The following is a 23,967-nucleotide window of genomic DNA, read 5'->3' as shown; positions in this document are numbered from 1 at the left end:
GTATATATATTTATCGTGTAACCCTGTGATCGGGTTATGTTTTATATGCATGCCTAGCATGAGAGTTATGCTTTTGTTGTTATTTTCTCAGTATGAGCAGGTCAGGGTAGTTTCTTTTCTATTTTCTCTACCCCTCGTGGGCTCTCGCTGGGGTTCTTCGACTGGGCCGAGATATCTGGGTGGGGGTCTCACATTCCAAGTGGTAAATGTTCCAAGCTCCTTGTCTGATGATCCTGCAATGCATGTTTTTCTTAGTCTATGGCATGTTTCCATCAAGGATCTTTGACTGTGTAGTAAAAAAATTTAGGTTCGCCCAAGGAAGAAATAAAGACCAGAAAGGCTTTGTAGATATGAGTAAAGTTGGAATAACATACATTATAGGAAATGGAATAGACTATACCAAAGTTTGCTGATGGAAAGGAATCTTGAGATGGTACCAATGAGGGTAATAATTCCTAGTCGAAACCAAAAAGCTTTGTGGCTATGCGTTAGGGTCTAAACGGTCACTATAAAGAAGAGAAGACGTTATTTGTAGGTGGCATTATATCTACAATAGGTGAATCAGGTGAGACATGAGATAAAGAGTGTTGTGGGTTTGTGGATATGTATTAGGTTCTAGGCGAACACTATAAAGAAAAGGAGACATTATTTGTAGGTGGCATTGTATCTACAACATGTGAATTAGGTACACATGAGATAAAAAGTGTTGTGGGTTCAATATTTGGTCATCAAGTGTAACTCATGGTGCAAGAGGGTCTGAAGCCTAATTGGAGATGTTAAAAGATCAGACCCAGTATCAACATTGCCAGTCAATCGTGTTTGAAGCCCATAAGCCTAGATATTATCAAGTAAAATGGGTACAATTTGGTTTATGGGTGTAGATGTTGTAGTGAAAGGTGACGTGGGTGAGTTATGAGGCTAACTACAAGTTTGAAAAGGAAAAAACTGCTCATAGAAAATTACATCTCTTAATACAATAATTTTTGTTTCTCCAAATCATAAACCTTATAGCCCTTTTATCCATGAAGATAGCCAAATGTACATCGGTGGGCTCTAGGAGAGAATTTATCTCATGATTTGTCAAGGTTGTGGGCATAACACAGGGGACCAAAAACTTTCAGATGGTTATAATTGGGTTTTTTGTGAAATAAGGTTTCATATGGGCTCTTATTGTTAAGGATTAGGGTTGGCATCAAATTAATAAGATAGACTGTAGTCAAAATACACTCTACCCAAAATTTTAAGGGTAAATGAGCTTAACAAATAAGAACTATGCCACATCAAGAATGTGGTAATGTTGCACTCTACTCTCCCATTTTTCTATGGTGTAGCAATGCAAGAAGTTTGATGTTCAATCCTCTAGGTAGCAAAAAAATCTTTCATGTCCCTCAAACACATACTCTCCTATTGTCACTACTTACCATTCTTGAGAATTAAACTGCTTTTGCACAAAATGACAGAACATAGCTAGATAATCATAAGTTTGTGACTTGGTTTTCATAAGGTAAACCCATGTACATCTTGAAAAATCATCCACTATAGTTAAGAAACAACGAGCACTACTAAGGGAAGGAATGGTGTAAGGGCCCCACAAGTCAATTTGCAAATGGCATCCTTATTTTTTTACCCATAGGTCGATTTGGTCTCTAAGGGAATTTTATAAGGCCTGCTCCCTTACTTGCTCCCAAAATAACTGAATGTAGCTCTATAAGCGAGTATAATTTCTACACTGTAGTCTTGGAGGCCCATCAACTTTTCTAGATTTATCCTTTCTTTTTCCCATCCCTTCATCAAATTCTTATTTTTTTCTCCTCCTTTCCCCAAACTACCCACTTCACCTTAGCATGTAATATATATTTGTTGGCAAGAGCAAATAGATCGGCTAAGGATGCACGTTGTTTAAGAGCTAGGAATTCTTGTAGTGAGATTTATTTCATTCCTTGAAGCACAGCAGTGACTGCCATGCCCACCTGCAAGTCTTGGATTTCCAGAGTAACATTCCTAAAATGGTTTACATATTGCCTTAAGGTTTCTTTACTTCCTTGGTGAATACAGAGCAAATATGTAGTATCATTTTCCACTGGCAATTAATGATGAACGCCTTAATGAATTCTCTCCTTAATTGCTCAAAGAAAGAGACAGATCCTTCAGCCAAGCTATTGAACCAAGTCTACACATGGCCGGTTAGGGTTAAGGAGAAGGCTCGACACAAGATGGTGTTTTCCCAGCCATGTAGCATCATTACCGACTCGCAATTCTAAATGTGGTCATAAAGGTCTCCCTTCCCAAATAAGAACTGATCTGTGGCACTTTGAACTTGGGAGGGAGAGATCTCTCCATAATTTCGACAGTAGAAGGGATCTTTCTTTTATGTTGATCTTCTTTTACAGTCACCAATTTCTTTTGCTTCAATTCCTCTTCGATCATCTTCTTCATATATATCTTCAGTTTCACAAGTAGTAAAAATAGACTAATTATCCCCATGGTGATCTCTTCTTAAATGAGGCCTAAGTAAATTTCGGGCATCTCTTGCCATAATACTTTCCATAATTTCTGAATATTTTCCCTCGTGGAATTGAGCAGCCCCAACTTCTTTCCCAAAAAAAGCTACGCCTGGTTCGTCCTACCTATTCAAGGGAGTCACCTGCGAACCCTCTTCTAGAAGGTTTATGGGGGGAAAAACCTGTTCTTGAGGGGCATGGGCCTTTACGGGAAAGTCTCCCACAGAGCCTCAAGTACAATCAAAGGTGAAGGATTAATTTGCATGCAGTTCTGCAGAATAGGACGAAATGGTGTCTACTGGAGTGCACTATGGACGAAAGTTGCCATCTCCCAAAAAGCCCTGGTGCTCTCATCATGCTACCATTTTAGTGCTTCATATTCATTGAGATAGATAGTTTGAGGAATTATCTTGGAGGCTCTAGAAGCCTCTATTGGAAGGGTCTCCTATCAGCTTGAGGTATTGTACACACCATTTTTAGTTTTTCATTCTTTTTTATTAGATTTCCATAAACGATCCCAATTATTGTCTCTCAAACATAACAATAGTCAAAGGTTACAAGACAATCTCTATGAAAACGCTATGATGCTTAAATTAAACATTTGAAATTGCGAAAGACTATGTAAAGTACTAGAATTGATGTTCAAAGCATACCTTCTTTATGAGGGTCTCCTTATTTATAAGAGAGGTTGGGAATTTGTGATAAGCACCCCAATATTCCAAAATTAACTAGCACTAAAACTTTTACAAATAAACCTTATCTTGTGCAAGATTCTCATAAGTACATTTTCAATTATCTAGTGTCCCGCAAGAGAGTTTTCGAGAGATCTTTGGGTTTCTCTTGACTCATTTCTTCCCTTGCAGATTTACATTAAGAGAAAGTCTTCGAGAGACCTTCAAGTCTCACAAAGCTCCTTGCAACAACCTTCTTAGGCTATAGTTAGGTCTTCACTCTTGTGGGCTTGGGCCCTTGTCATTGGGCTTTGACTTATGACACATTAGTGTGCAATTTGTATAATTTGATTTTGGAAGTTGGTATTAAAGCCTACTATACAAAATATTGAAGAATGCAAAATTTCAATGAAAAGACAGCCTATAGAAAATAAATAAATAAAAATTAGAATAGAATAGAAACAAACAGGTTTACCCAATTCGATGGAAAAGAAGAGGCTTCCATTGCCCATTGCAAGCGAGAAGTCTTCCGTCGCTGAGAAGCCCAGCCTAATCATAGTTGATGACCATGTAGGAGAAAAAATAAAATAAAATGCAAAAGAAACAGAAACCAAAATAAGGCTACCTTCTCTTTGTTTTTTAATTTTTAATTTTAAGTTTTGAATTCAATTTTAGTTTTCTATTTTGATAATCTATTTTTAAAAAATTAAAACGCATTCTCTTTGTCATCTAGAAAAACTATTTATCAAAATAGAAAATTAGAAAACGTATTCTTTTTAAAATTTTGAAAATAAATTTTTAATGATATTTTATTTAATAAATTTGATTATTTAGTAAATTAAAAATATTTAATATTAATATATTATTAAAAAAATATATACATTTTAAAGTTAATGAATTTTGTAATATTTTTCTCATAATAATAATAAAATATGAATAAATAAATAAATAAATGTGTTTTGAGTTTAGAGTTTATTTTGAATGAAAACACTCAAAATACTTTTTGTTGTTTTGAGTTTTTTTTATAATTTTTTTTTATTTTTAAAAATATATTTTTAAAAACAATAAAGAGAACGTATTTTTATTATTTTAGAAAATCAAAAACTAAAAATGACTTAAAAATAACAAAAAGAACGTAACCTAAAAGGTTGTCTTGTTTTCAAGTTATTTTTAATTTTTAATTTTTTAAAATAATAAAAATACGCTTATTTTATTATTTTCAAAAATAAAAATATATAAAAAAAATTCAAAACTACAAAAAATTATTTTGCTTGTTTTCAACTAAAACAACCAAAACATGAAAAGAGAAGATAATTTATTTATTTATTCATATTTTATTTTTATAATAGGAAAAAATGCTATAAGATTTACCAACTTTAAAATATATATATATTTTTAATAATATATTATTATTAAATAGTTCTAATTTATAAAATAATTAAATTTATTAAATAAAATATTATTAAAAAATTATTTTCAAAATTTTAAATAGAAGGTGTTTTTTAATTTTTTGTTTTAAAAAATAATTTTTTAAAATAATAAATAAAATTATTAAAATAAAAAATTTAAAATAAATTCAAAATTCAAAATTAAAATTAAAATTAAAATTAAAATTTAAAATAATTTTTTAAAAAGCTGTTCAAATGCAAGATTCAACCCCGCTATATATGCACAAATAAACAACTACCTGTTCCTAGAAATCGTCTAACATTCAGCTGATAGAGGAGAATATTATTTGACTAACATACTACTGGATAATAGCAACAAATTGCTAAAGACTTGATCTTTCAAACTAACTTGACTAAAGCAAATGACACATACATGAAGAGTAGCAACAAAGACGTGTTTAAATTTTTTTTAAGAGACCATTAAGGAACAGAGGCAGCCCACAGCCCTTGCAGCTCACTAGAAGAAGTCTCAGTTTCTAGCCGACGTGTATATCATTAGACAACAAACAGGAGAGGACCTCGCTGTCGGTCGGCCATTCAACTCACAGCCACCAGCGCGGGAAAATCATCGCTGGGGGAGGTAGCTTCACTCATCGATCGGAGCAACCCAACATGGGAACTCTCCTCTCGTCGACCTTCAAAAATCACGAAGAAGAAAACCAAGCAGAGATGAAGAAATTTCTAGTTTTCTAGGTTTTATCTATCGTTGGAACAACTCGAATGTGGTAGAGGTGCAGATATGAAGTTCAAATGAAGATGCTCGATAAAGATAAACAGGATCGAGGTCGAAAATCTGCTCAACCTACCAGATTGGGGAATCCTTGGATTGGGATAAAGAAATTTGGAAACAAGGAAGCTCTCGGATAAATTAAAATGAGGACAGAAATGAGGAAGAAGCTCCGGTGGGACACCTTGTCCACTTTCCTTTTCGATCGTTGGAAGTTTTCACCGGCAACGATGGAGGCCTCTGATCGCCCCTGCTTCTTGTTCGGCCCTAAAGGATGTACAATGGAGGCCTCGAATGTGGGGTGTTTGGCTTTACCCATTTTTTATTGACCTTATAAGCCTTTCTATTTATAAAATTTATAAATTGTGTAAATGTTAAAAACTAAATAATGTTAAAGTTAATAATATGTTTAGATAAATGTGTTTTAAACGATTATTTATATAATTATATATTTAATTTAAAAAAATTAATAAATTATTAAAATTTAAAAAAAATTAAATAAATATGTTACTGAATAATATAAATAAAATTTATAAAAATATTAATTTTTAATAAAAATAAATTATAAATTAATATCTAATTGATAAAATTATTACAATTATATGTTAGATAAATTATACACAATTATTAAAAAATATATTAATACAATATTTTATATTTAAATTTAAGTTTAATTTATAAAAATATTAAATATATTAATATAATATATATTAAAATATTTATATGTTATATATAAATATATAGATGGACGAGTCGTAGCCGACGAATAATTGAGAAGGTCATAGACGATGGAGATGCGACCACCGAACGACGACAATGAATGATGGAGGTACGATTATCGAACGACGACGATGGACGATTAAGGTTGGAGGCAATGGCCAATGAGGATAGAGATAGGGCTGGAGGCCAAGATCGGTAGGGATGGGGTTGGAGGCAGCCTAAGTTGTACAAAAACGAAAGCAAAAAATGTTTTCAATATGAAATGGAAATGAAAAAATGATATTTTTTTTAAAAAAATAAAAAACAGAAACATGAAATAAAATGTAAATTTAAAAAATATAATTTTTTAAATATAATTTTTAATATAAAAAATAATAAAAATAGTTCAATTTAATAAAGGAAGCAATTGTAATCGGAGGAGATGGTGGCGCGTGGCTGCATGCGCCAGTCTTCACTCGTACCCACCCGCTAGGCGCGTGAGGGCGCATGGATGGGGGCATTCTGGTAATTTCTCCTCCAGTATTTTTATTTATTTAGTTTAGAATTTATCATGTTGAAATATTTGGGAAAATATTTGAGGAGATAATTATTTTGGAATTATCAAGGTGAAAAATGAGAGAAAAATAGAGGAAATTATGAAAAAATTGAGAAAAATAGATTTTAATGCTTCCTTAATTAAATATGGTGTTTAGGAAGTGTTATGGTTCGAGGTTGACTGCAAGTTCAAGTATTCGGGATTTGGCATGCAAATCGAGGCATTGCACGAGGATCGGGGTGATCCGAACATGTTCGAGGTGAGTGGTTTGACTTTAGTTTTACCTTTATTTTAGATATGTCTTGGTGTGAGTGTAGTGAGTTCAGGTGAACGAGTGACACGATAGGGCACTCGAGACCAGAACTCGGGATGCTATGCTTATGCGTTTTATTTATGTATATATGGCATCATTTGCATATTAATCATGTGGTATATTGCATTAACTGTTTTTACTTGCAAAAGAGTCGGTGCATGGCGCGTGATTTTCATATCATCAGGGTATTGATTTTCGTGTCGTTATTGGGTCCATATGGGACGGGATGGGGTCTTCTTAAGAATGTGACAAGGTTAATCCTGGTGAATGAGTGACATGGTAGGGCACTCGATAGATTAAGTATGTCACAGCAAGGTCAACCCCAACGGTGTGTGGAATGGAAATGTAATGTGATTCTGTATGCTAATGAGGAGCTAAGGGAAAGAAAATAATAAGGTGAGAGCCTATCTCAGCATAACAGCTATTGACCGATGGTGAGAAGCTGTTGACCGATCGCGAACGGTCTCCTGTTTCCTTGTATCTGTCGATTGTGTTTTTGCTGAATGTGGTTTTCTAAAACCATTAAAATAGAAATGCAATCAATAAATGTATATGCATGTGTGTGTATTCTTATTCAATACGTGGTATTAGTATATATTGATAGCATTTAGATGAGCATGGATCAATTCATGAAGAAAGAAGAAAGTGTGGCAGAGTAAGGGTGCGTATAAAGAGTAGTGCCTGACATAAGTTATCATGACAAATAAGAACCCCGTCAGGAGTGGATGATTATGGGAATAGTTATTGCAGTGGGCATGTTTTCAAGATTCTCATGTGGTCCAAATGGTATCAATGAATAGTGAGATGGGGAGGTAGCCATCTCAAAATTAGTATTTTAATTCTCGCCAAGTGAAGAGACCCGTCAGGAGTACTTATGGATTATCTTGTCCAAGTTGGAAAAATCAAAAGGTATGCTATGAGTAGCAAATGCGAATGTTGGTCAAAAGAAGTAGTCTTTTTGTGGATCTTGCCAAGGTCAGAGTGGTAGAGAAGTGATCACTATTTATGGTCATTTCAGATATAAGGAGTCTATTAGACAGCATGGTGTACCATAGGGTACTAAAGAGAGATTTTGAACATTGCTGCTCCGTTGTCTTGAATGACTTAGAAAAAAGGGTTAAACATATTTGGAAAGACCATCAATAGAGAGGTTTTTAGAACCTGAACATCGAGTGGCATGAGCTTGGTATTAGCTAATTCTATGACCCTGAAGAACGATTGGGATTATTGCCTTAAGGTCCAGGTTGAAGTCCAGTGTTGTGTCTCATTCGCAGTTGTCAGGCAGATCGTAGAGATTATTTGGTCATTGGAGGAGATTGTATATGGGGAGATGTTTATATCTTCTCCTAAGGAAAGACCCATTATGCATTGTGTGTATATGAAGGTGCAGTCAGATTTGATTGGGCAAATTTAGGGTCAACAGTCTAAAGATGAAGGACTAGCACATATCATGGTAGATTTGGAGAGATTCACGTTGGCGGGATTCAATTGGAGGAATGATGGTTTGTTGATGTCCTAGGGACGGGTTTGCGTTCCTAATGATGTCAAGATTAGGTAAAAGATTTTGTTTGAAGTCCATAAGTCCAATACGCCATCCATCCTGGTACAACGAAGAGATATCAGAATCTTTGGCAACAGTTTTGGTGGGGCGACATGAAACGTGATGTAGCTAAATTTGTTTCGATTTACATAATGTGCAAGCAAGACAAAGAGGAACATCAGAAGTCGAGGGTTTCTTGCAGACGTTACCTATCCCGGAATGGGAGTGGGATAACATTTCTAGGGATTTGGTGTCGAGCTTTCCTAAAACGGCCAAGGGGAAAGATTCCATTTGGGTGTTGATGGATAGGCTGATGAAATTGGCCCATTTCTTGTCTATTAAAAAGATCTATCTCTTGAGTCGTTTGGCAAAGATGTATATGATGAAATAGTGAGACTGCATGGTATTCCGTCTAGCATTGTGTCGGATCAGGATCCTTGATTTACTTCTCATTTTTGAGAAGCCTTGTATATTGCTTAGGGACCAAGTTGAAGTTCAGTATTGCATATCATCTCCAAACTAATGGACAAGCGGAGAGAATTATCCAAACATTGGAGGACATGCTTTGAGTATGTGTCCGGGATTTTCATGGCAGATGGGATGATTACTTTCCATTAGTGGAATTCACCTACAGCAGTAGTTATCATGCATGAATAGGAATGCTGCCTTATGAGGCGTTGTATGGCAGGCCATGTAGGTCACCTATGTGCTGGGAAAAAGTCAGAGAAGATCAAAACCATTAGCGCTTGAATGAAAGTAGCCCAAGATAGAAAAAGAGTTATGCGGGCAAGAGACGGCGTGACTTAGAGTTTGATATGGGCGATCATGTGTGGTTGAGGGTAATGCCCATGAAGGGCATGCGTCGATTTAGAGTTTCAAGGAAGCTCAGTCCCCATTACATTGGACCCTTTGTCATTCGGGAGCGAGTTGGGGCTTTGTCATATAGGTGGGTTTTGCCACCTCAATTATCCGGCGTTCACGTCTTTCATATGTCTATGTTGAGGAAGTATGTGCCGGATCCCCAACTTAGTACTGATTATCAGACCATTGAGGTCGGGGAGGATGTTTCGTACGAAGGGATGCCAAGTATTGTTTTGGAGCGGAAAGGGAAAGTTCTAAGGAACCGGTCAATTCCATTTGTAAAGGTCCAGTGGCAGCGTCATCCTTCGAACGAGGCTCTTGGGAGCACGAGGATGAGATGAGGCGTCTATTTCCCCCAGCTTTTTGATTGACCAGGTATGAATTTGGAGGACCAAATTCTTTTAAGGGGGGAAGAAACTGTAATGACCTGTTAGTGGGTCTAGAAGTTTATTAATATTTTAATTCTGAAAATTTAGAGATTTGCCCTAATAAATTGAATGTTGGAAAATATTTTTAAGTGTCAAAATTTATGTATTTAAATTCATTAATTGGGTTGCCCATTTGGACCAAGTGTTTAAGGTCCATGAATGTGATGGGTTTAGAGAAATCCCATGGGCCTAAAATGAATTGGGCAATTAGTAAAGTAGGCATGGGCATTATATATATTTATATATATGTGCATATCTTGATGTGGCAAAATTTATATAAATAAATGATGTATTAAATTTATGGATTGGTCTTTGGAAACTTGGGTTGAGCCTAAGGGGAGACTTTGTATGTGGCAAGTGTTGTATGGTTGTGAGGCCCATTGGGCTTAATGTTATATTGAGACCCTTTTGGTGGGCTAATGGAAATGGGCCATTATAATTAATTGAGCCAATAAGTTGGGCTTGAGCCTATGTAAGAGTATGAGTGGATTTTTTGAATTGGGCTTAGGCTTATGTGTAAAATGTGAGAGATGGAATTTAATAAATGAAATCATATATATATATATTTGTATTTTGTGGATTAAAAGAAAAGAAGAAAGAATTGTAAAATGCAAAGTGACCAAATGGTCCTTACTTTATTGAAAAAAGTGAGGGCAATTAGGGAATTTCATAAATGGGTATTATTATAAATGAATTTATGAGTATTATGGAGTAGAAAGAAAAATGAAAAAGAAAAGAAAAAGAGATAAAAGACCAAAATGGGTTTAATGAGTTGTGGTGTGTGTGTAAAGGAGATAGGCAAAATTGTAATTTGGCCAAGGGAGTGGTTGGAAAGTTGATGGGCGGCCAATCCTTCCCCCATGCTTTCTTTCTTTTCCTTATCTTTTTCTTTTTTCTTCTCTCTTCTCCCGATCGACCATCTTCTTCATAATTTTCTTCTTCTTCTTCTTCTCCATTTTGATGTCCATGGAAGCTTGAAATGAAGTTGCAGCTGGGTGCATTCTTCTCCTTGGATTTTTCTTCATCAAAGGCAAGTTCTTCTTGCATTTCTTTTTGGTTATGCAAGTTTCTTCTCTATTTCTTTTTGATGGCAAGTTCTCATTCTAAATGCAAGTTATTATTCATTCTATGTTGTTTCCATGCAAGTTCATGTTGATCTTCCTTGTTAATGAAGCCTTGGGTTCTTTTGCTCTTGGGTCAAGATGGTTTCCTTCTTGGTTCCTTTGTCTTCGAATCTTCTAGTTTCTTAGAAGATCGAAACCTAGAGCCTATAATGATTGGTGGATTATTTTCCCAATCCGTTAAACTCTTGTGTTTTGTCATCGATGGGTCTTTTTTTTGTGAGTTTTCATTAGGGTTTAGTTCACCCTAAATCCTCAAAGGAATGACACTTGATTGATTAGGAATGTTAGAGAAGCAAGATTTGGTGTATCTTGCTTGAGAGGTTGAGTTTTGTGGGTTATCGTTGTTATTTTTAAGTTTCAGGCCTCTGTTGGTCGACCAAGTATTTCTATTGGTCGACCAAGTATGTGTTTTGTTCTTTGATTAGTCGACCAAATATTTCTATCGGTCGACCAAGTATGTATTTTGTTCTTCGGTTAGTCGACCAAGTGTTTCAGTCAGTTGACCAAATATATGTTCTGCTTCTTGTTAGTCAACTAAGTAATTCAATCGGTTGACCAAGTGTTTTAGTCGGTCGACCAAGTGAAAAATTTAGCTTTTGTTAGTCGACCAAGTGATTTAGTCAGTCGACCAAATGTTTTAGTCGGTTAACCAAGTGGGCTGTTAGTCGACCAAGTGGTTCTAGTCAGTCGACCAAGTAATAATATAAGCCTCTGTTAGTTGACCAAGTGTTTCAGTCAGTCGACCAAGTGGTTTTAGTCGGTCGACCAAGTGATAATTTAAACTTTTGTTAGTCGACCAAGTGTTTTTACTCGGTCGACCAAGTCCCTATTTAGTCGACTAACTCTTCTTCATCGGTTGACTAAGTCCTCAGTCGGTTGACTAACTCATTTATTCGGTCAACTAATAGAATGCATTGATCCTTTCTTTGTGATCCGATTCTTTCCTAATGCTCGTAATTCTTGCCCAAAACTCTTGTGATGTTTTAGTTGGCTTCAAAAATCATCTCGTGGATATGTAGATGTTCCAAAAATGGGGAAGTTAATTAATGGTGGGAATTAAAAATGAAAATTATGAGTTTTAATGGTGAATTCATGTAATCAACTTGTTTGACTTTGAGAAATAATATGAAGATGAATCCCAATGGATGATGCCAAATCATATGATGAAAATATCATTGGCTCATGTGAAGATATAATCTTGAAATGTCTAAGTGTGCATGATGATCATGATGAGAACATTTCTAATAATGAAGTATGTCGATATGTTTACTTGAAAACCTTCATGAGCATTGCATGGTACTATTATTTATGGTATGGAAATGAATCCTAATGAATGATGCTAAATCATGTGATGAAAATATCATTGGCTCATGTGAGGATAAAATCTTGAAATGTCTAAGTGTGCATGATGATTATAAGGAGAACATTGCTAATAATAAAGCATGTTTGATATGTTCATTTGAAACCTACATAAGCATTGCATGGTATTATTATTTGCGCACTTATTATTTTGCGCGGCGGCTATGTACCGCGGGGTGAGAAAATGATATCCTAAAGAGCGCCTGACGCGGGTAAGGTGGCCATAAACCCGATAGGCGATGCTCAAGCCAAGTGAATGGCTAAATGATTTTTCTATGTATATGTATGCATGCATGTGAATGAAAGGCCTTGAGGACCGATATGCTGCATGGAAAATTATATATATTCATGAGAAATGAAATGAAGCATAAAATGCATAATGCCAATGGCATGGAAATGATTATAATGATTGAGAAATGAAATGATGCATGAATTACATAATGCCAATGGCATGGAAATGATCATAATGATTGAGAAATGAAATGATGCATGAAATGCATAATGACAATGGCTTGGGAATGATAATAATAATAATGGGATCTAATGGGAAATGTTACTCGTACTTGGGAATTCGGGTCTATTCCATTTTGGTTTATCCATGCCTTGACTCTATTGTCTTTATTGTTGTAATATATATACTTGCTGAGCCTTGTGGCTTACCTTGTTTATTTCTGTCATTCCAGGTAAGGGATAAGTTATTGTTGAGGGCGAGCCCAATTAAGACTAGAGCCCAGGTTTAGATGTGTACAGGGATGTCCCAGTCTCAAGATCTATGGGTGTAATGTTGAGGGCAGGAAATAGAGGGTTCAATTTGTTGTTAGAATCTTAGTGCCCTTTTATTTGAAAAATGTATGGGCGGTAAGCCCAAGATGATAATGTAAAGGGTGTGTAATATTTACCTTGAGCTCTAATTGATAGTGAGCAAATGTAGAGATGTTTTATTTTGGCTCCTAATGAACAGTGAGCAAATAAAAAAAAAATGATGATAAATCCAAGTTATTATTTCTGTATCCATTTTGTGAGGACCTCATTTCGGATTTCCTATGCTAGTAGGATGATCCGGGAGAGGGCCACTACACTAAGGACCAAGGCAGAAGTCATGCAAGTGTACTTGTTTAGGGATTGGTGAGCATGGTCAACCCCGGGTTTTAATTTGAGATGCATGGTGACATTCTCAAGTTTCGAATAGGATATACGTGGCAAAGATCTTGTGATTAAGAGAGAATTATAATCGGTATGAATTTTCCTTAGGATATGTGATTTCTTATGAAGAGCTACAACAGGATTATTTGAAATAAGGTATTGAGGTATGTTTTTCTTTAGTTATTTGATCAGTCAGGTGCTAATTTCGATGATGGAATTTTGAGATTTAGAACATATGGCAAATTTCAAGGACGAAATTTTTGTAAGGAGGGGAGAATGTAAGAACCCATATTTTCGTGACATTGCCACGTAATTTAAGCAAGTTTAGAATACCAAAAAATTGGCTTGATAACAGTTATCAGTACTGAATTGACTGTAGTGAATACCTCGGAATGAAATTGTCTAAGAAAAATGATATGGTCTCGATAAACGTTCTGATATAAGATTTATGGTATCAAAAGAAATCAGATCGGGAACGATTTTCGATACAACTAAAATGTAGCTGTCATTTAGTCTGCAAAATCGAACTATTGTAAGGGACTTCTGGGAAGTCAACGGAAGCCTGATGTGGCTTTGATTTTTCGTAATGAGCAACCCTTCAATAGTTTTGGGATGAAACGATAACCCGGTAAGGATACTAAGGCCAAATCATCATTATCGAGTAATCTTAGATTATTAATTTTGGATTTTCGGTATCGTAATGCAAATTAATTTGGTGTTTGAGGATGTAATTGCAATTAGGAAATTACTTAAATAAAATAGAAATGAAAAGTAAAATTTAAATGTATAATTTTTATTATTATAATATAATATAGAATTATATATTTATATGTATATGGACGTGCTAGGCATGTGTGAGGAAGGATGGGCAAGGCAGGAGAATTGATGGTGAATTGGCTATAAATAGGAGAAGAATTAGATGGAGCAACAATCAAGATGAAAAAGAAATGAGGAAGAATAAAGCAAGGGCAGCCAAGGCCATGCGAAGCAAGCGGCCGATTGGAAGAGGCAGCGAACTGGGGCAGTCAGATGCGCGTGGTGGCGAGCTTGGTGGAGGACGACGATCGAAACGAGATTGCCACAGCAAGCAACAGCCATAGCCGTAGCCATGGCAACTCGCTACAAGGTTGGGTGCGCAGCTGGGTGGCTCGTGCGAGGGTCGGCGGCCAGCAAGGGGAAGTGGGAAGTGACTGGCGATGGTGGGGCTGGACGAGACAGCGGCTCGCGGCGGTGGAGGCCAGTGCACGCGAAGGTTGCAGGGGCAAGGGAGAGAGGTAGGAGGAAGAAGATGAATAAGAGAAAAGAAAAGAAAAAACGAAATGAAAGAAAAATAGAAAGAAATTCCGAAAATTCTTCAAAAAAATTCCAAAAATAGGAAGTGGATATTTATTAATATTTTGGGAATTTTGGGCCAAAAAATGGTTCGGGCACACATTTTGAGGATATGACACGCATACCGAGGAAGGTAGTAAGGCTAAGTTAAGGTAAGTAAAATTTCCTAGAAAATTCTAAAAATTCAAGAATATTATTTTATAAATTGTTATAGTGAAATATTTGAGAAATATTTAGTTTGGATTTATTGAGAAAAAATAGGCAGAAATAGAGAGAAAAAAAATGCAAGAAATTATATAAAATATATTTTAATGCTTATTTAAATAAATGTGGTGATTAGGGTACTTTGAGACTTAAAGTTGAAGTGACTTGTGCAAATTTTGAGGTTGGCATGCAAATCGAGGCAAGGCACGAATATCGAGGTAGCCCGATAAACTTGAGAAGATAAGTGATGCTTCTTAACTGGACTTAGTTTTATGAAAAATGTTTGGTTTGTAAGTGGTTCAACCCAAAACTCGATTTTAAGTAAATAATTTTATCATGTTGTCATGCCTTGATGTGAATATATCATGTAGATTGCATTTACATGTATTGATGATGAAATGTGCATACGTTCATGATGATATTATTGATCATACATTGCATGTTGGGTTTGAGATACGAGGATGAATGAGGCATGAAATAACACTTAGTAAAGTGCATGATGAATGAAATGTATGTAATGTAGCCCATGTATTTAAGTTTTGCTACTTTGAAATTTGAACGTTTTGAGAAATAATGATATTTAACCATTTGGTTAATGATGATGTAAAACCCTATTTAGAGTTAATGTTAGTTGAGAACTTATGCTTTGTATTAAGTTATGTTGAGGAACGATGATGCAAGAACTTTTTTAATGTTAAAGTAAGATGTCAGGTTCGATACTTGCTTCCACATTTGATGTGTATAATAATTCTCTTTCGAGAAAATATTTGAAAATTTTGGTTTAGCATTAGGTTTTGAAGAAAAAAATTTATTGTCCCAGAATTGTCCCAAATTATAACGCGCCCGAGATAGCGGGGCGTTACAAAATGTAATACCCCAAGAGCCTAGAGAAGGGTATATATCGAGGATAAGTAAGAAAGGAAATAACATCAGTTTGATACCTTTTGGGCTGAATGTAGGCAAAGAACTCCAGGTTTAAGCGTGATTGAGTTGGGGAAGCTCAAGGATGGGTAACCCTCTGGGAAATTCGAATAAACCCATCAGGGTAAGTTGTTTCGGTCATTCATATCGCTCGATACGAGATGTTATAGGGAGCTGCCTGGCCCTAAGTGTCAGTCGATGTGTACGCCTTGGATGGAGCTGGCTGGGCTCAGGTATCAACCTTGAGTTGAGCTGTCTGGCCCCAATGGTCAGTTGACTGACCTCGGGCATTACCTTGGAAGTGGAGCTATTTGGCCCCAAGTGTCCAAAATTATTTAAGCTTATAGCATAGGGATATGGACTTGTGCGCATTGTGTGGCTATAGTATCATAGGCGTGTGCTCCTATCCTAGAGTTGAGAGTGAGTTGAGGGTACTGTTAGGGTGGGACCACTGCATGCTAGATGTGTGGTACCGTAGGTGTGTGATAGCATCCTAAAATGGATGGGATTTATGGGTCCAAAGTAGGGTGCCTTGTGGCATGATTATCATGTTACTGCGAAACAATGAGTGTGGTGCTTATAACATCATGTGGGTTCTGGAGACGGTGTGGTAGTAGAGTCACCGAATTGTACCTAGGTTATGGTGGAAGCTAGATAGTTAAGGGGACTACAATTATTCTCGGTATGCCTTTCTCGTGGTGCTCCTTGTTTCTATTTTGTCAATAGCACTCTATGTGAAGGTCATATCATGTATTGTTTGTTGTTGCTTATTGAGTCTTTATTGTGATGTCTCATGCTCAATTTCATTATGTTATACTTGCTGAGTCTTGCGGCTCATTCTTTCTCTTTGCATCATTCCAGGTACAAGTAAAGCAGAGGATGAGAAGAGTCCTAGCGTGGCATAGTCTATTGGGTTAGATGTGTATAAAGCTCACCTAAACAGAGAGTCTTGGGGGCGTTGTTAGTTTGTGTCAGGCCAGTGGCGGTACTTTTTTGTTATTTGGGCTTGTTGTATCTCCCTTGGGGTGGCCTAAGGGAATGTAAATGGTTGTGTTTATTTTATTTTGTATGAAAAATAACAAAATCATTACTAATTGTTATTAAAGGTCTGAGTAACCTTGGTAGAGTTACACTCTGATCCCATCTTGTGTGGAGTTTCCCTCGGAATTCCTTTGCTAGCGGGACTTTCGGGGGCGGGCCCTCGCAGTTTGGTGACAGATCCTTGTATTAAACCTTCGAGTGATTACATGTGGTATCAAAGCTAACCCTTGGTGAAGGTGTCCAACGAGGGTAGGGAGTGGCACTGGGGCTCGATGGCCTGTACAAGGGGCGGCTCCTGGCAGACTTCTAGGATGACAGACTTCTAAGGGGAAAAGATCTGGGACCAATTATAAGGTCGCATGAAGAGGACGTCGTGTGCTCAAGGGGGGGAGAATGTAATACCTTAAGAGCCCAGAGAAGAGTAGTATATATCGAGGATAAGTAATGAATGAAACAACACCAACTAGATATCTTTTGGGCTGAATGTAGGCAAAGAACTCTAGGGTTAAGCGTGTTTAAGCTGGGGAAGCTCAAGAATGGGTGACCCCCTGGTAAGTTCGCGTAAGCCCATCAGGGTAAGTTGTTCCGATCTTTCCTATCACTTGATACGGGATGTTATACATATGGTGGCATTTTCTTGGTCAGATGAGATAGTAGATGAGTTGCCATGTCGTAAAACTTCGATTGTGATAAGGATCCCGTGCCATAAATCCTCTTCTTCATGTTTTTCCCATCGGAAATTTGGATGAATATCTGGTCGCAATCTGGCTCAATTAGCTGATCGGATCCCTCATCCAATTGAGTTGCCCGTTCCAGCAATTGTCCGTACGTTTCCTATGACAATTTAACGAAGAAAAAATAAAATAAGTTAATTATGAATATTAAAATTTACGTTAATTATAAAATTAACAATATTTACAATTAAAAAAAAACTCACAGCGACGCTCGTAGAACTTTTGTCGACATACGTTCTCCCTCTTTCTTCAGTTTTTTTTTGAATGAGTTCGTTCAAAAACTTCAATCAGCAGGGGCTCCCTCCCAAACTCCCATTTTTTTAAAAAAAAATTATATATAAAATTTTAATAATAAAATTTTACAAATATTAACAAATTAATAAATTAAATTTCTTACTATTCGTCTCTTATACTCCGCTAAGAATATGGAGCCCTTAGTGTGGCAGGAAGGACTGACGCTAGGGCCACTTGTCTTACTCAACCGATTCAACAATGCTTGTGTAGACAATTTTTTAAAAGTTTCATCTTGTTCCCACTTCTGCATCCAACGATCCCATACATCATCTGGCACAAAAGTTAGTTTTCCATTAACATGCCACCTACGAGTGTTATCCCTGTATCGCTTAGTTGCCTTTTATGCCCACTATCTCTTTATTAATGCATCAATCGTAGGATCCCACTGAAAAATTTTCTACAAACAAAAATAAGATTAAATAGACGAAATATTTTTACATTGATAATTAATAAAAAAATTATTAATTTAAATTTAATACCACAAATTTATTCTAGGACAAGCCCTTTATCTCCAAAGGCGCTTCTTTCCAAATGCGACCCTCTTTATGGAGACATTTCTTGAAGATCATCAATATAATATGGGAGATGTTCACTGAACGACAAAAAATGGTCATGTATATAAATAATAATAATTAGTATAAAAACTAACACATGTCATAATATAAACAAAAACAAAAAAAACAAAGTTATTCATCATCATCTTGCTCTATAACATGCGGTGATTCGGACGTAGAAAGACTGGTAGTTGAGTGAGATGATGGATGTACTGATAACTCTGCAGCAAGGGTCGGTGCAGAAGCAACTGCAGGGGCAGCAACAGGAGATGTTGATGGGAGAAAGATCGGTGAAACGTCCCCCAAAATATGCAGTGCTACAGTAGATGAGAATTTTGTCTCATCCCAATTCTATCCATGTGATGACTGGTGGATAGGCCCGGACCTATAGACAAATTCAAGAGCCCATTGTCTCAGGGTCTATAAATTATGCCAATTTAAGGGGCCCATAAATATGAAAAGAAATTTACTATTTTGCCCCTGTGTCAAAATGACCATTTTACCCTCATATAAATCTCTCCCCACTCCCCAAAAAAATTGTAGAACACAGTAATCTCTTTAGAAAACTCTCTCTCCTTCTTTCTTTCACTTTCTCAAAAACAACTCTCTAAATCATTGATTTTTTAAAATCCAGCCTTCTGATCTTAGATCCGACCGTATTTTTACTGTGAAAGTGGCATCGATCTACAAGAAGATAACTCTTTTTGTTTTATCAGCAATTATTTTTAATATAGATGCATGATATATACGTATATATACATGATTTGGGCTAGGCCAAAAGTTTAATCTTAGATCTATAAAAATTCGACCGTTGGATCTTGTTGATTTTTTGGTATGTTGGTCGATGAGGATAAGGGTGTCGGGTGGTTGCCTCTGATCGCTAGAAACTACTGGCCACGGTGGCCGGTGGTGGGGGTCTGCCAGTGAGATCTCCTTTTTTGAGCTATTAATATTTTTGTTATGTTTTCTGTAAATATATATATTTATATATATTCTATAAATATATATATTATGTATATATTATATTCTAAGATGTTAATGTTTTCTGTGTGCCTTACGTATATAAGTTTTGTGATATAGAATTTGATTTTATAGTTTGAAATCAAGACCCAACAAACATATTTAATTGGGTTTAATTATTTCTATTTTATTTGATAATTTAAATTTATAAAATCAATTATGATTAACTAGAATTTTAGTGAATTAGAAGCTCTGGTTATGGGTAATTGAGATTTTATGCATTTATTGATTTGGCAAAAGAAAAAAAAAAATTAGTCACCCACGATAGGTAGGTATTGAGAGTAAATTCTTTGTTGAGATCACCGGTGAAAAAAAATTATACCTGTTACAGTTGTATATGTAGAAAAAAGTTTTTCCAAATTAAAGTTTATCAAGATTTATCTCTACTCAACTATGTTACAAGACATATTGAATGGATTGGCTATATTGTCTATTGAAAAAAAAAAAATGCTCGAACAACTTGATTATATAAATTTGATTGATATTTTTGTCTCCATAACTGTAAGGAGAGTAGTTTTTAATTGATCAGTTAAAAAATTTTTGATTTTATTCTGATATGGTATGAATATTTTTTTTATATTTTATTATAAAAAATAAAATTTGAATGTATACGATTCGGGAGCCTATTTTTACATTTTTACTCGGACCCCAAAATATCGCACTGCTGGTGGATGGGTTTTCTTCAGCTGTCATGTAGAATTATAGGTATGCACTCGTAATGGAATCCACGTGACAGAAAGCCATCAAATGAATCCACCATTGTCGTTGTCGATTAAGGCTAGGAGAGGAAAGTCGAATTGGATTCTTTTATTCTCTAACGAAGAAGACTATGACATCCTCATTGTCGGTTAATTCAAGAACTCATTTATTTAACAATATATAAATTAGCATGAAACCGTGCAAATTTCACAATCCTGTTTATGTTTAATGTCTATGAAATCTAGAAATTTCACATTACAAATAAAACCCAAACTAATCAATGAGCTCGGCCCAATAATTGGGGATGGAGGATTTAAAGCCTAGACTATCTTTTGTTAGGGCTAGGAAAATGGGGCGACCATTTTTCTTGCCAAAAATGGTACCGTATGTTGAACAGATTAGATCCAAGAGGAGGGGAAACTGCAAGGACGTGAAAATATAAATTGGAACACTAGCTACTGCTACTGTAGGAATTAGTATCCATTCCTTGCATTTGTTTGCCCCAAGATGGAGGGTAGCAGTGTAGGCTACCATCATGGTTGTTATGGAGAGAAACAAGGTGACGAGACCAATTATTAGCCTCTTGGGAAGAACATAAAGAAAATCATTTTCTTCATAGCGTGAAGTCAGGATGGACAAGAACATCAATAGAGAAGTGGCAGATGTGAATAAAGACAATGCATTTGAAATGGTAAAGATGATGAATGCAGTTTTTTTAATGAAAATCGAGAGGCCAGTACTGTCCTCATTGCCGCCGGGACCAGTGATTGCAGCTGCAAACGCTATGGTGGAAATCAGGGATGCCACAATTGTGCATGAATTTGCTGTAGCTTTCATCCATTTCTCTCCTCCACTTACTAGGGCTTTGTGTTCTTTATTAAATAGCATTGCAGGAATTTCTCCATCGTTGTTTTCCTCCAATTTATTTTTGGGTATCACAAATTTCTCGACTTCCTGAATGAGAAGTGTAATTAAAAATGTGTTCTGTCTTTTTTTATCATCAATATGCTCAAATTTAAGATTCTAAGTCATGCTTTCCTGAATAATCATTAAACCAAATTGAGATGAGTTAATTACCTTAAACCATTGCAACTCATGTTGCATTTGAAGTGCTGCACCAGGAATAAGATTTAGTTTGCTTGGAGGTGCCAGTCTCCCCGCCAAGTGCAGCATATTGTTATTTTTCTTGTCGTGGCGAAGAGGCAGGATATGTTTACATGGATCCATCTTATATATGATGTTGAAAACTTATTATTGACAATGTAAAATTGCCAATTGGAATACAGAATGAGATTCTTCATCACAAAACCAAACTGCATGCGGAAACGAATCCAATATTTCTTCCACCACCTCTGTAACTCCTAATTTTGCTGCGAAAAGTAGTGGGCCTTTCACAATTGATTTATAAGCCTTGTAATCATTTAGAGTTGTAATTTGCTGGAACAACAATTTCACGAGCCGAGCTACCTGATGATGCACTTGTTTTTTCTCCCCGATGTGTTTAATGTGAGGCACTAGAGTTGCAAAATTAAGTCAAGAATTAATGCGGTAATTAAATTTCAGCCAAAATCAATTGTTACAACTAATTAAACTAGAAATTAATCCATGTGTATATTGAATTAATAACGTTACCTAAGAACGCCAAGACTTTGTAAAGCATGGCTTGTAATCTTTGGCTCACTGCAAGTTATCATCAAAGCAATTAAATCAATTAGGAAAACTACTTTATCTAAGCAGAATTTGGAACATGCCCTTGAATTTGTACTAGTTGTGCTAGCTAGGCACAACTAAACCTGGAATGTAGAAACTTCGCATAAAAGTTTGAGCCAAATAATGGTTTCGTTCTGGGTCCTCAATGTCAGATCTCCAACGCTCTTTATCATACTTGTCCAACTTCACTGGAACACCTTGAATAAAAGCACATAATTTAATTAAGTTTCTTGCACAAACAGCTGAAAGAAGAGGATTTATTGAAAAATTAAGTGATATCCTTACAAGAATAGATAGCATTTTCCCAAAAGGATAGATGACTCCCACTTGGGAACGCTGACTCAATCAAAGCAATTGCTGATAAAACACTATCACCCTCGAGCGGTTGTAATTTTGCGAGTTTGGGATACTTATCAATCAATTTTAGGGCCTCATCTACTTGAGAAAACAAATTAAATTAACAAGCATTACAAGAGATGATATATATAGTTAAACAAATAGATCAGTTGTAAGAGTAACATTATATATTTATTTGTGTGGAAATTGCAAAAACTAACTATATCTCAAAAAAAAAAAATAAATCATTTTTAACCACTTTTCTAAAAAAAAATATATATTTTCAGCCACTCAAACAAATTAATTACACTTTATAGCCACTTTATCAATTTTGATTTTGTTAACTAATTTTGCAAATCGGTCATTTTATTTAAATTTTAACCTAATTAATTTTCACCAAAAAAAGTGGCTATAGAGTGTAATTACTTTATTTGAGTGAATATAGAGTATAATTAGTTTGTTTAAGTAGTGAAAACATTTTTTTTTTTTCTAAAAATGTAGTTAAAAGTGATTGTGTGCATTTATTTTGAGTTAATTATAATTTTTTTACTTGTTTGACTATTTATTTATATATATAGATACAAATAGATGCATGCATGCATGAGAGTAGTGTTGTAGGTTCTCACCGTAGTATCCGGAAAATATTACTTGTCTAACAAGGTGAACCCCGGATATGCCTTCAAAGGGCCTAACACCACGATTCTCGTTTTGAGTCTTTGACAACAAGTATTGGAAAGTATCCTTGTGATCACATTTGGCGGCTTAAATAAAGTAATATATTATATACAAAATAATTAGATCATTGTTTTTAAAAATCTATTTATACTTGACTACAACTATACATATATACTCAAACTGACAATCTTATCTCATTGAAGACAACTAATAATAATATTCACAATTAACATTGAAATCAAATTTCTAAAATTGTCCGCAATTCTTTGTTTTTGCTTAGTATTTTCCACATTCTTCAAATTGATGAAAATGTACCTTGAATGGGATTCCTTTCATCGTAGTATCGGTCAACTACAAAAATTAAGAAAGATAAATAATAATTAAGGAGAAAATACATAATGCTGCAAATTAATTAATTGACTAATTATTAATGACCTAAGAGCTTACTTACCAGGACCAGACCATGTAGTTTATGAAATCACGCTCGACATCATAATCAAGTTGTAATGAATTAGTTGATGCCATACTTTATCATGTTGCCACAACCTACACTCCAATCAAAGCCACGTCTCTTAATTATGCATCTATTTAATTGAAAAAGTTTTGTTACATCTCTTATAATTTGAGTCACATACATACATAGCACCCCATATAATTTATTTTGTTTTTAGAACTTTTTTTTAATTTTTATTTCTTAGGCGACACAACTAATCCATTAATTTTTAATGCAGACAACATCCATCAATTTAATTACACAAATAGAAGTTAGAGTTAATTGGATTTCTTCTGTCCCCTGAAGGCCATCCATATTGTTAAAAATTCTCAATGTAAATTAATTATTTTTTTCTTAGAGTTCTCTTCTCTCTTTTATCTTATAAACTTTATATATGTTTCTGTTAAATTTTGAAATCTAGTTATAAACTAAAAAAGATTTTTTCCAAATATATCACAATTATAAAAAATATATATTTATAAATTGCAAAAATAGATTTTCTAATCTTTAATTAACTAATGTATACATAAATTTGATACAATTGTGTTTAGAAAATCCATTTTTTTCTAAAAATATATTTTTAG

General features: G+C 35.2%; 2 protein-coding genes across 2 annotated transcripts; one reads left to right on the top strand and one right to left on the bottom strand.

The window, feature by feature from the left end:
• Nucleotides 1-9,297: 9,297 nt before the first annotated feature.
• Nucleotides 9,298-9,657, top strand: LOC127805630 (uncharacterized). Its single transcript, XM_052342380.1, has one exon. It carries the CDS (start codon nucleotides 9,298-9,300, stop codon nucleotides 9,655-9,657), a length of 360 nt encoding a protein of 119 aa, XP_052198340.1.
• A 10,785-nt stretch (nucleotides 9,658-20,442) lies between these two features.
• On the bottom strand, nucleotides 20,443-21,396 carry LOC127805629 (uncharacterized). The gene is made up of 2 exons (XM_052342379.1): nucleotides 21,247-21,396; nucleotides 20,443-21,123 (listed from the first exon to the last, which is right to left on the bottom strand). Exons 1-2 carry the CDS (start codon nucleotides 21,394-21,396, stop codon nucleotides 20,443-20,445), a joined length of 831 nt encoding a protein of 276 aa, XP_052198339.1.
• Nucleotides 21,397-23,967: the final 2,571 nt, after the last annotated feature.

This window comes from Diospyros lotus, chromosome 7 (assembly GCF_014633365.1).
Source record: "Diospyros lotus cultivar Yz01 chromosome 7, ASM1463336v1, whole genome shotgun sequence".
Lineage (NCBI taxonomy): Eukaryota > Viridiplantae > Streptophyta > Magnoliopsida > Ericales > Ebenaceae > Diospyros > Diospyros lotus.
The sequence above is the reverse complement of the archived record's forward strand: the minus strand, read 5'-3'. Positions and strand labels throughout refer to the sequence as shown.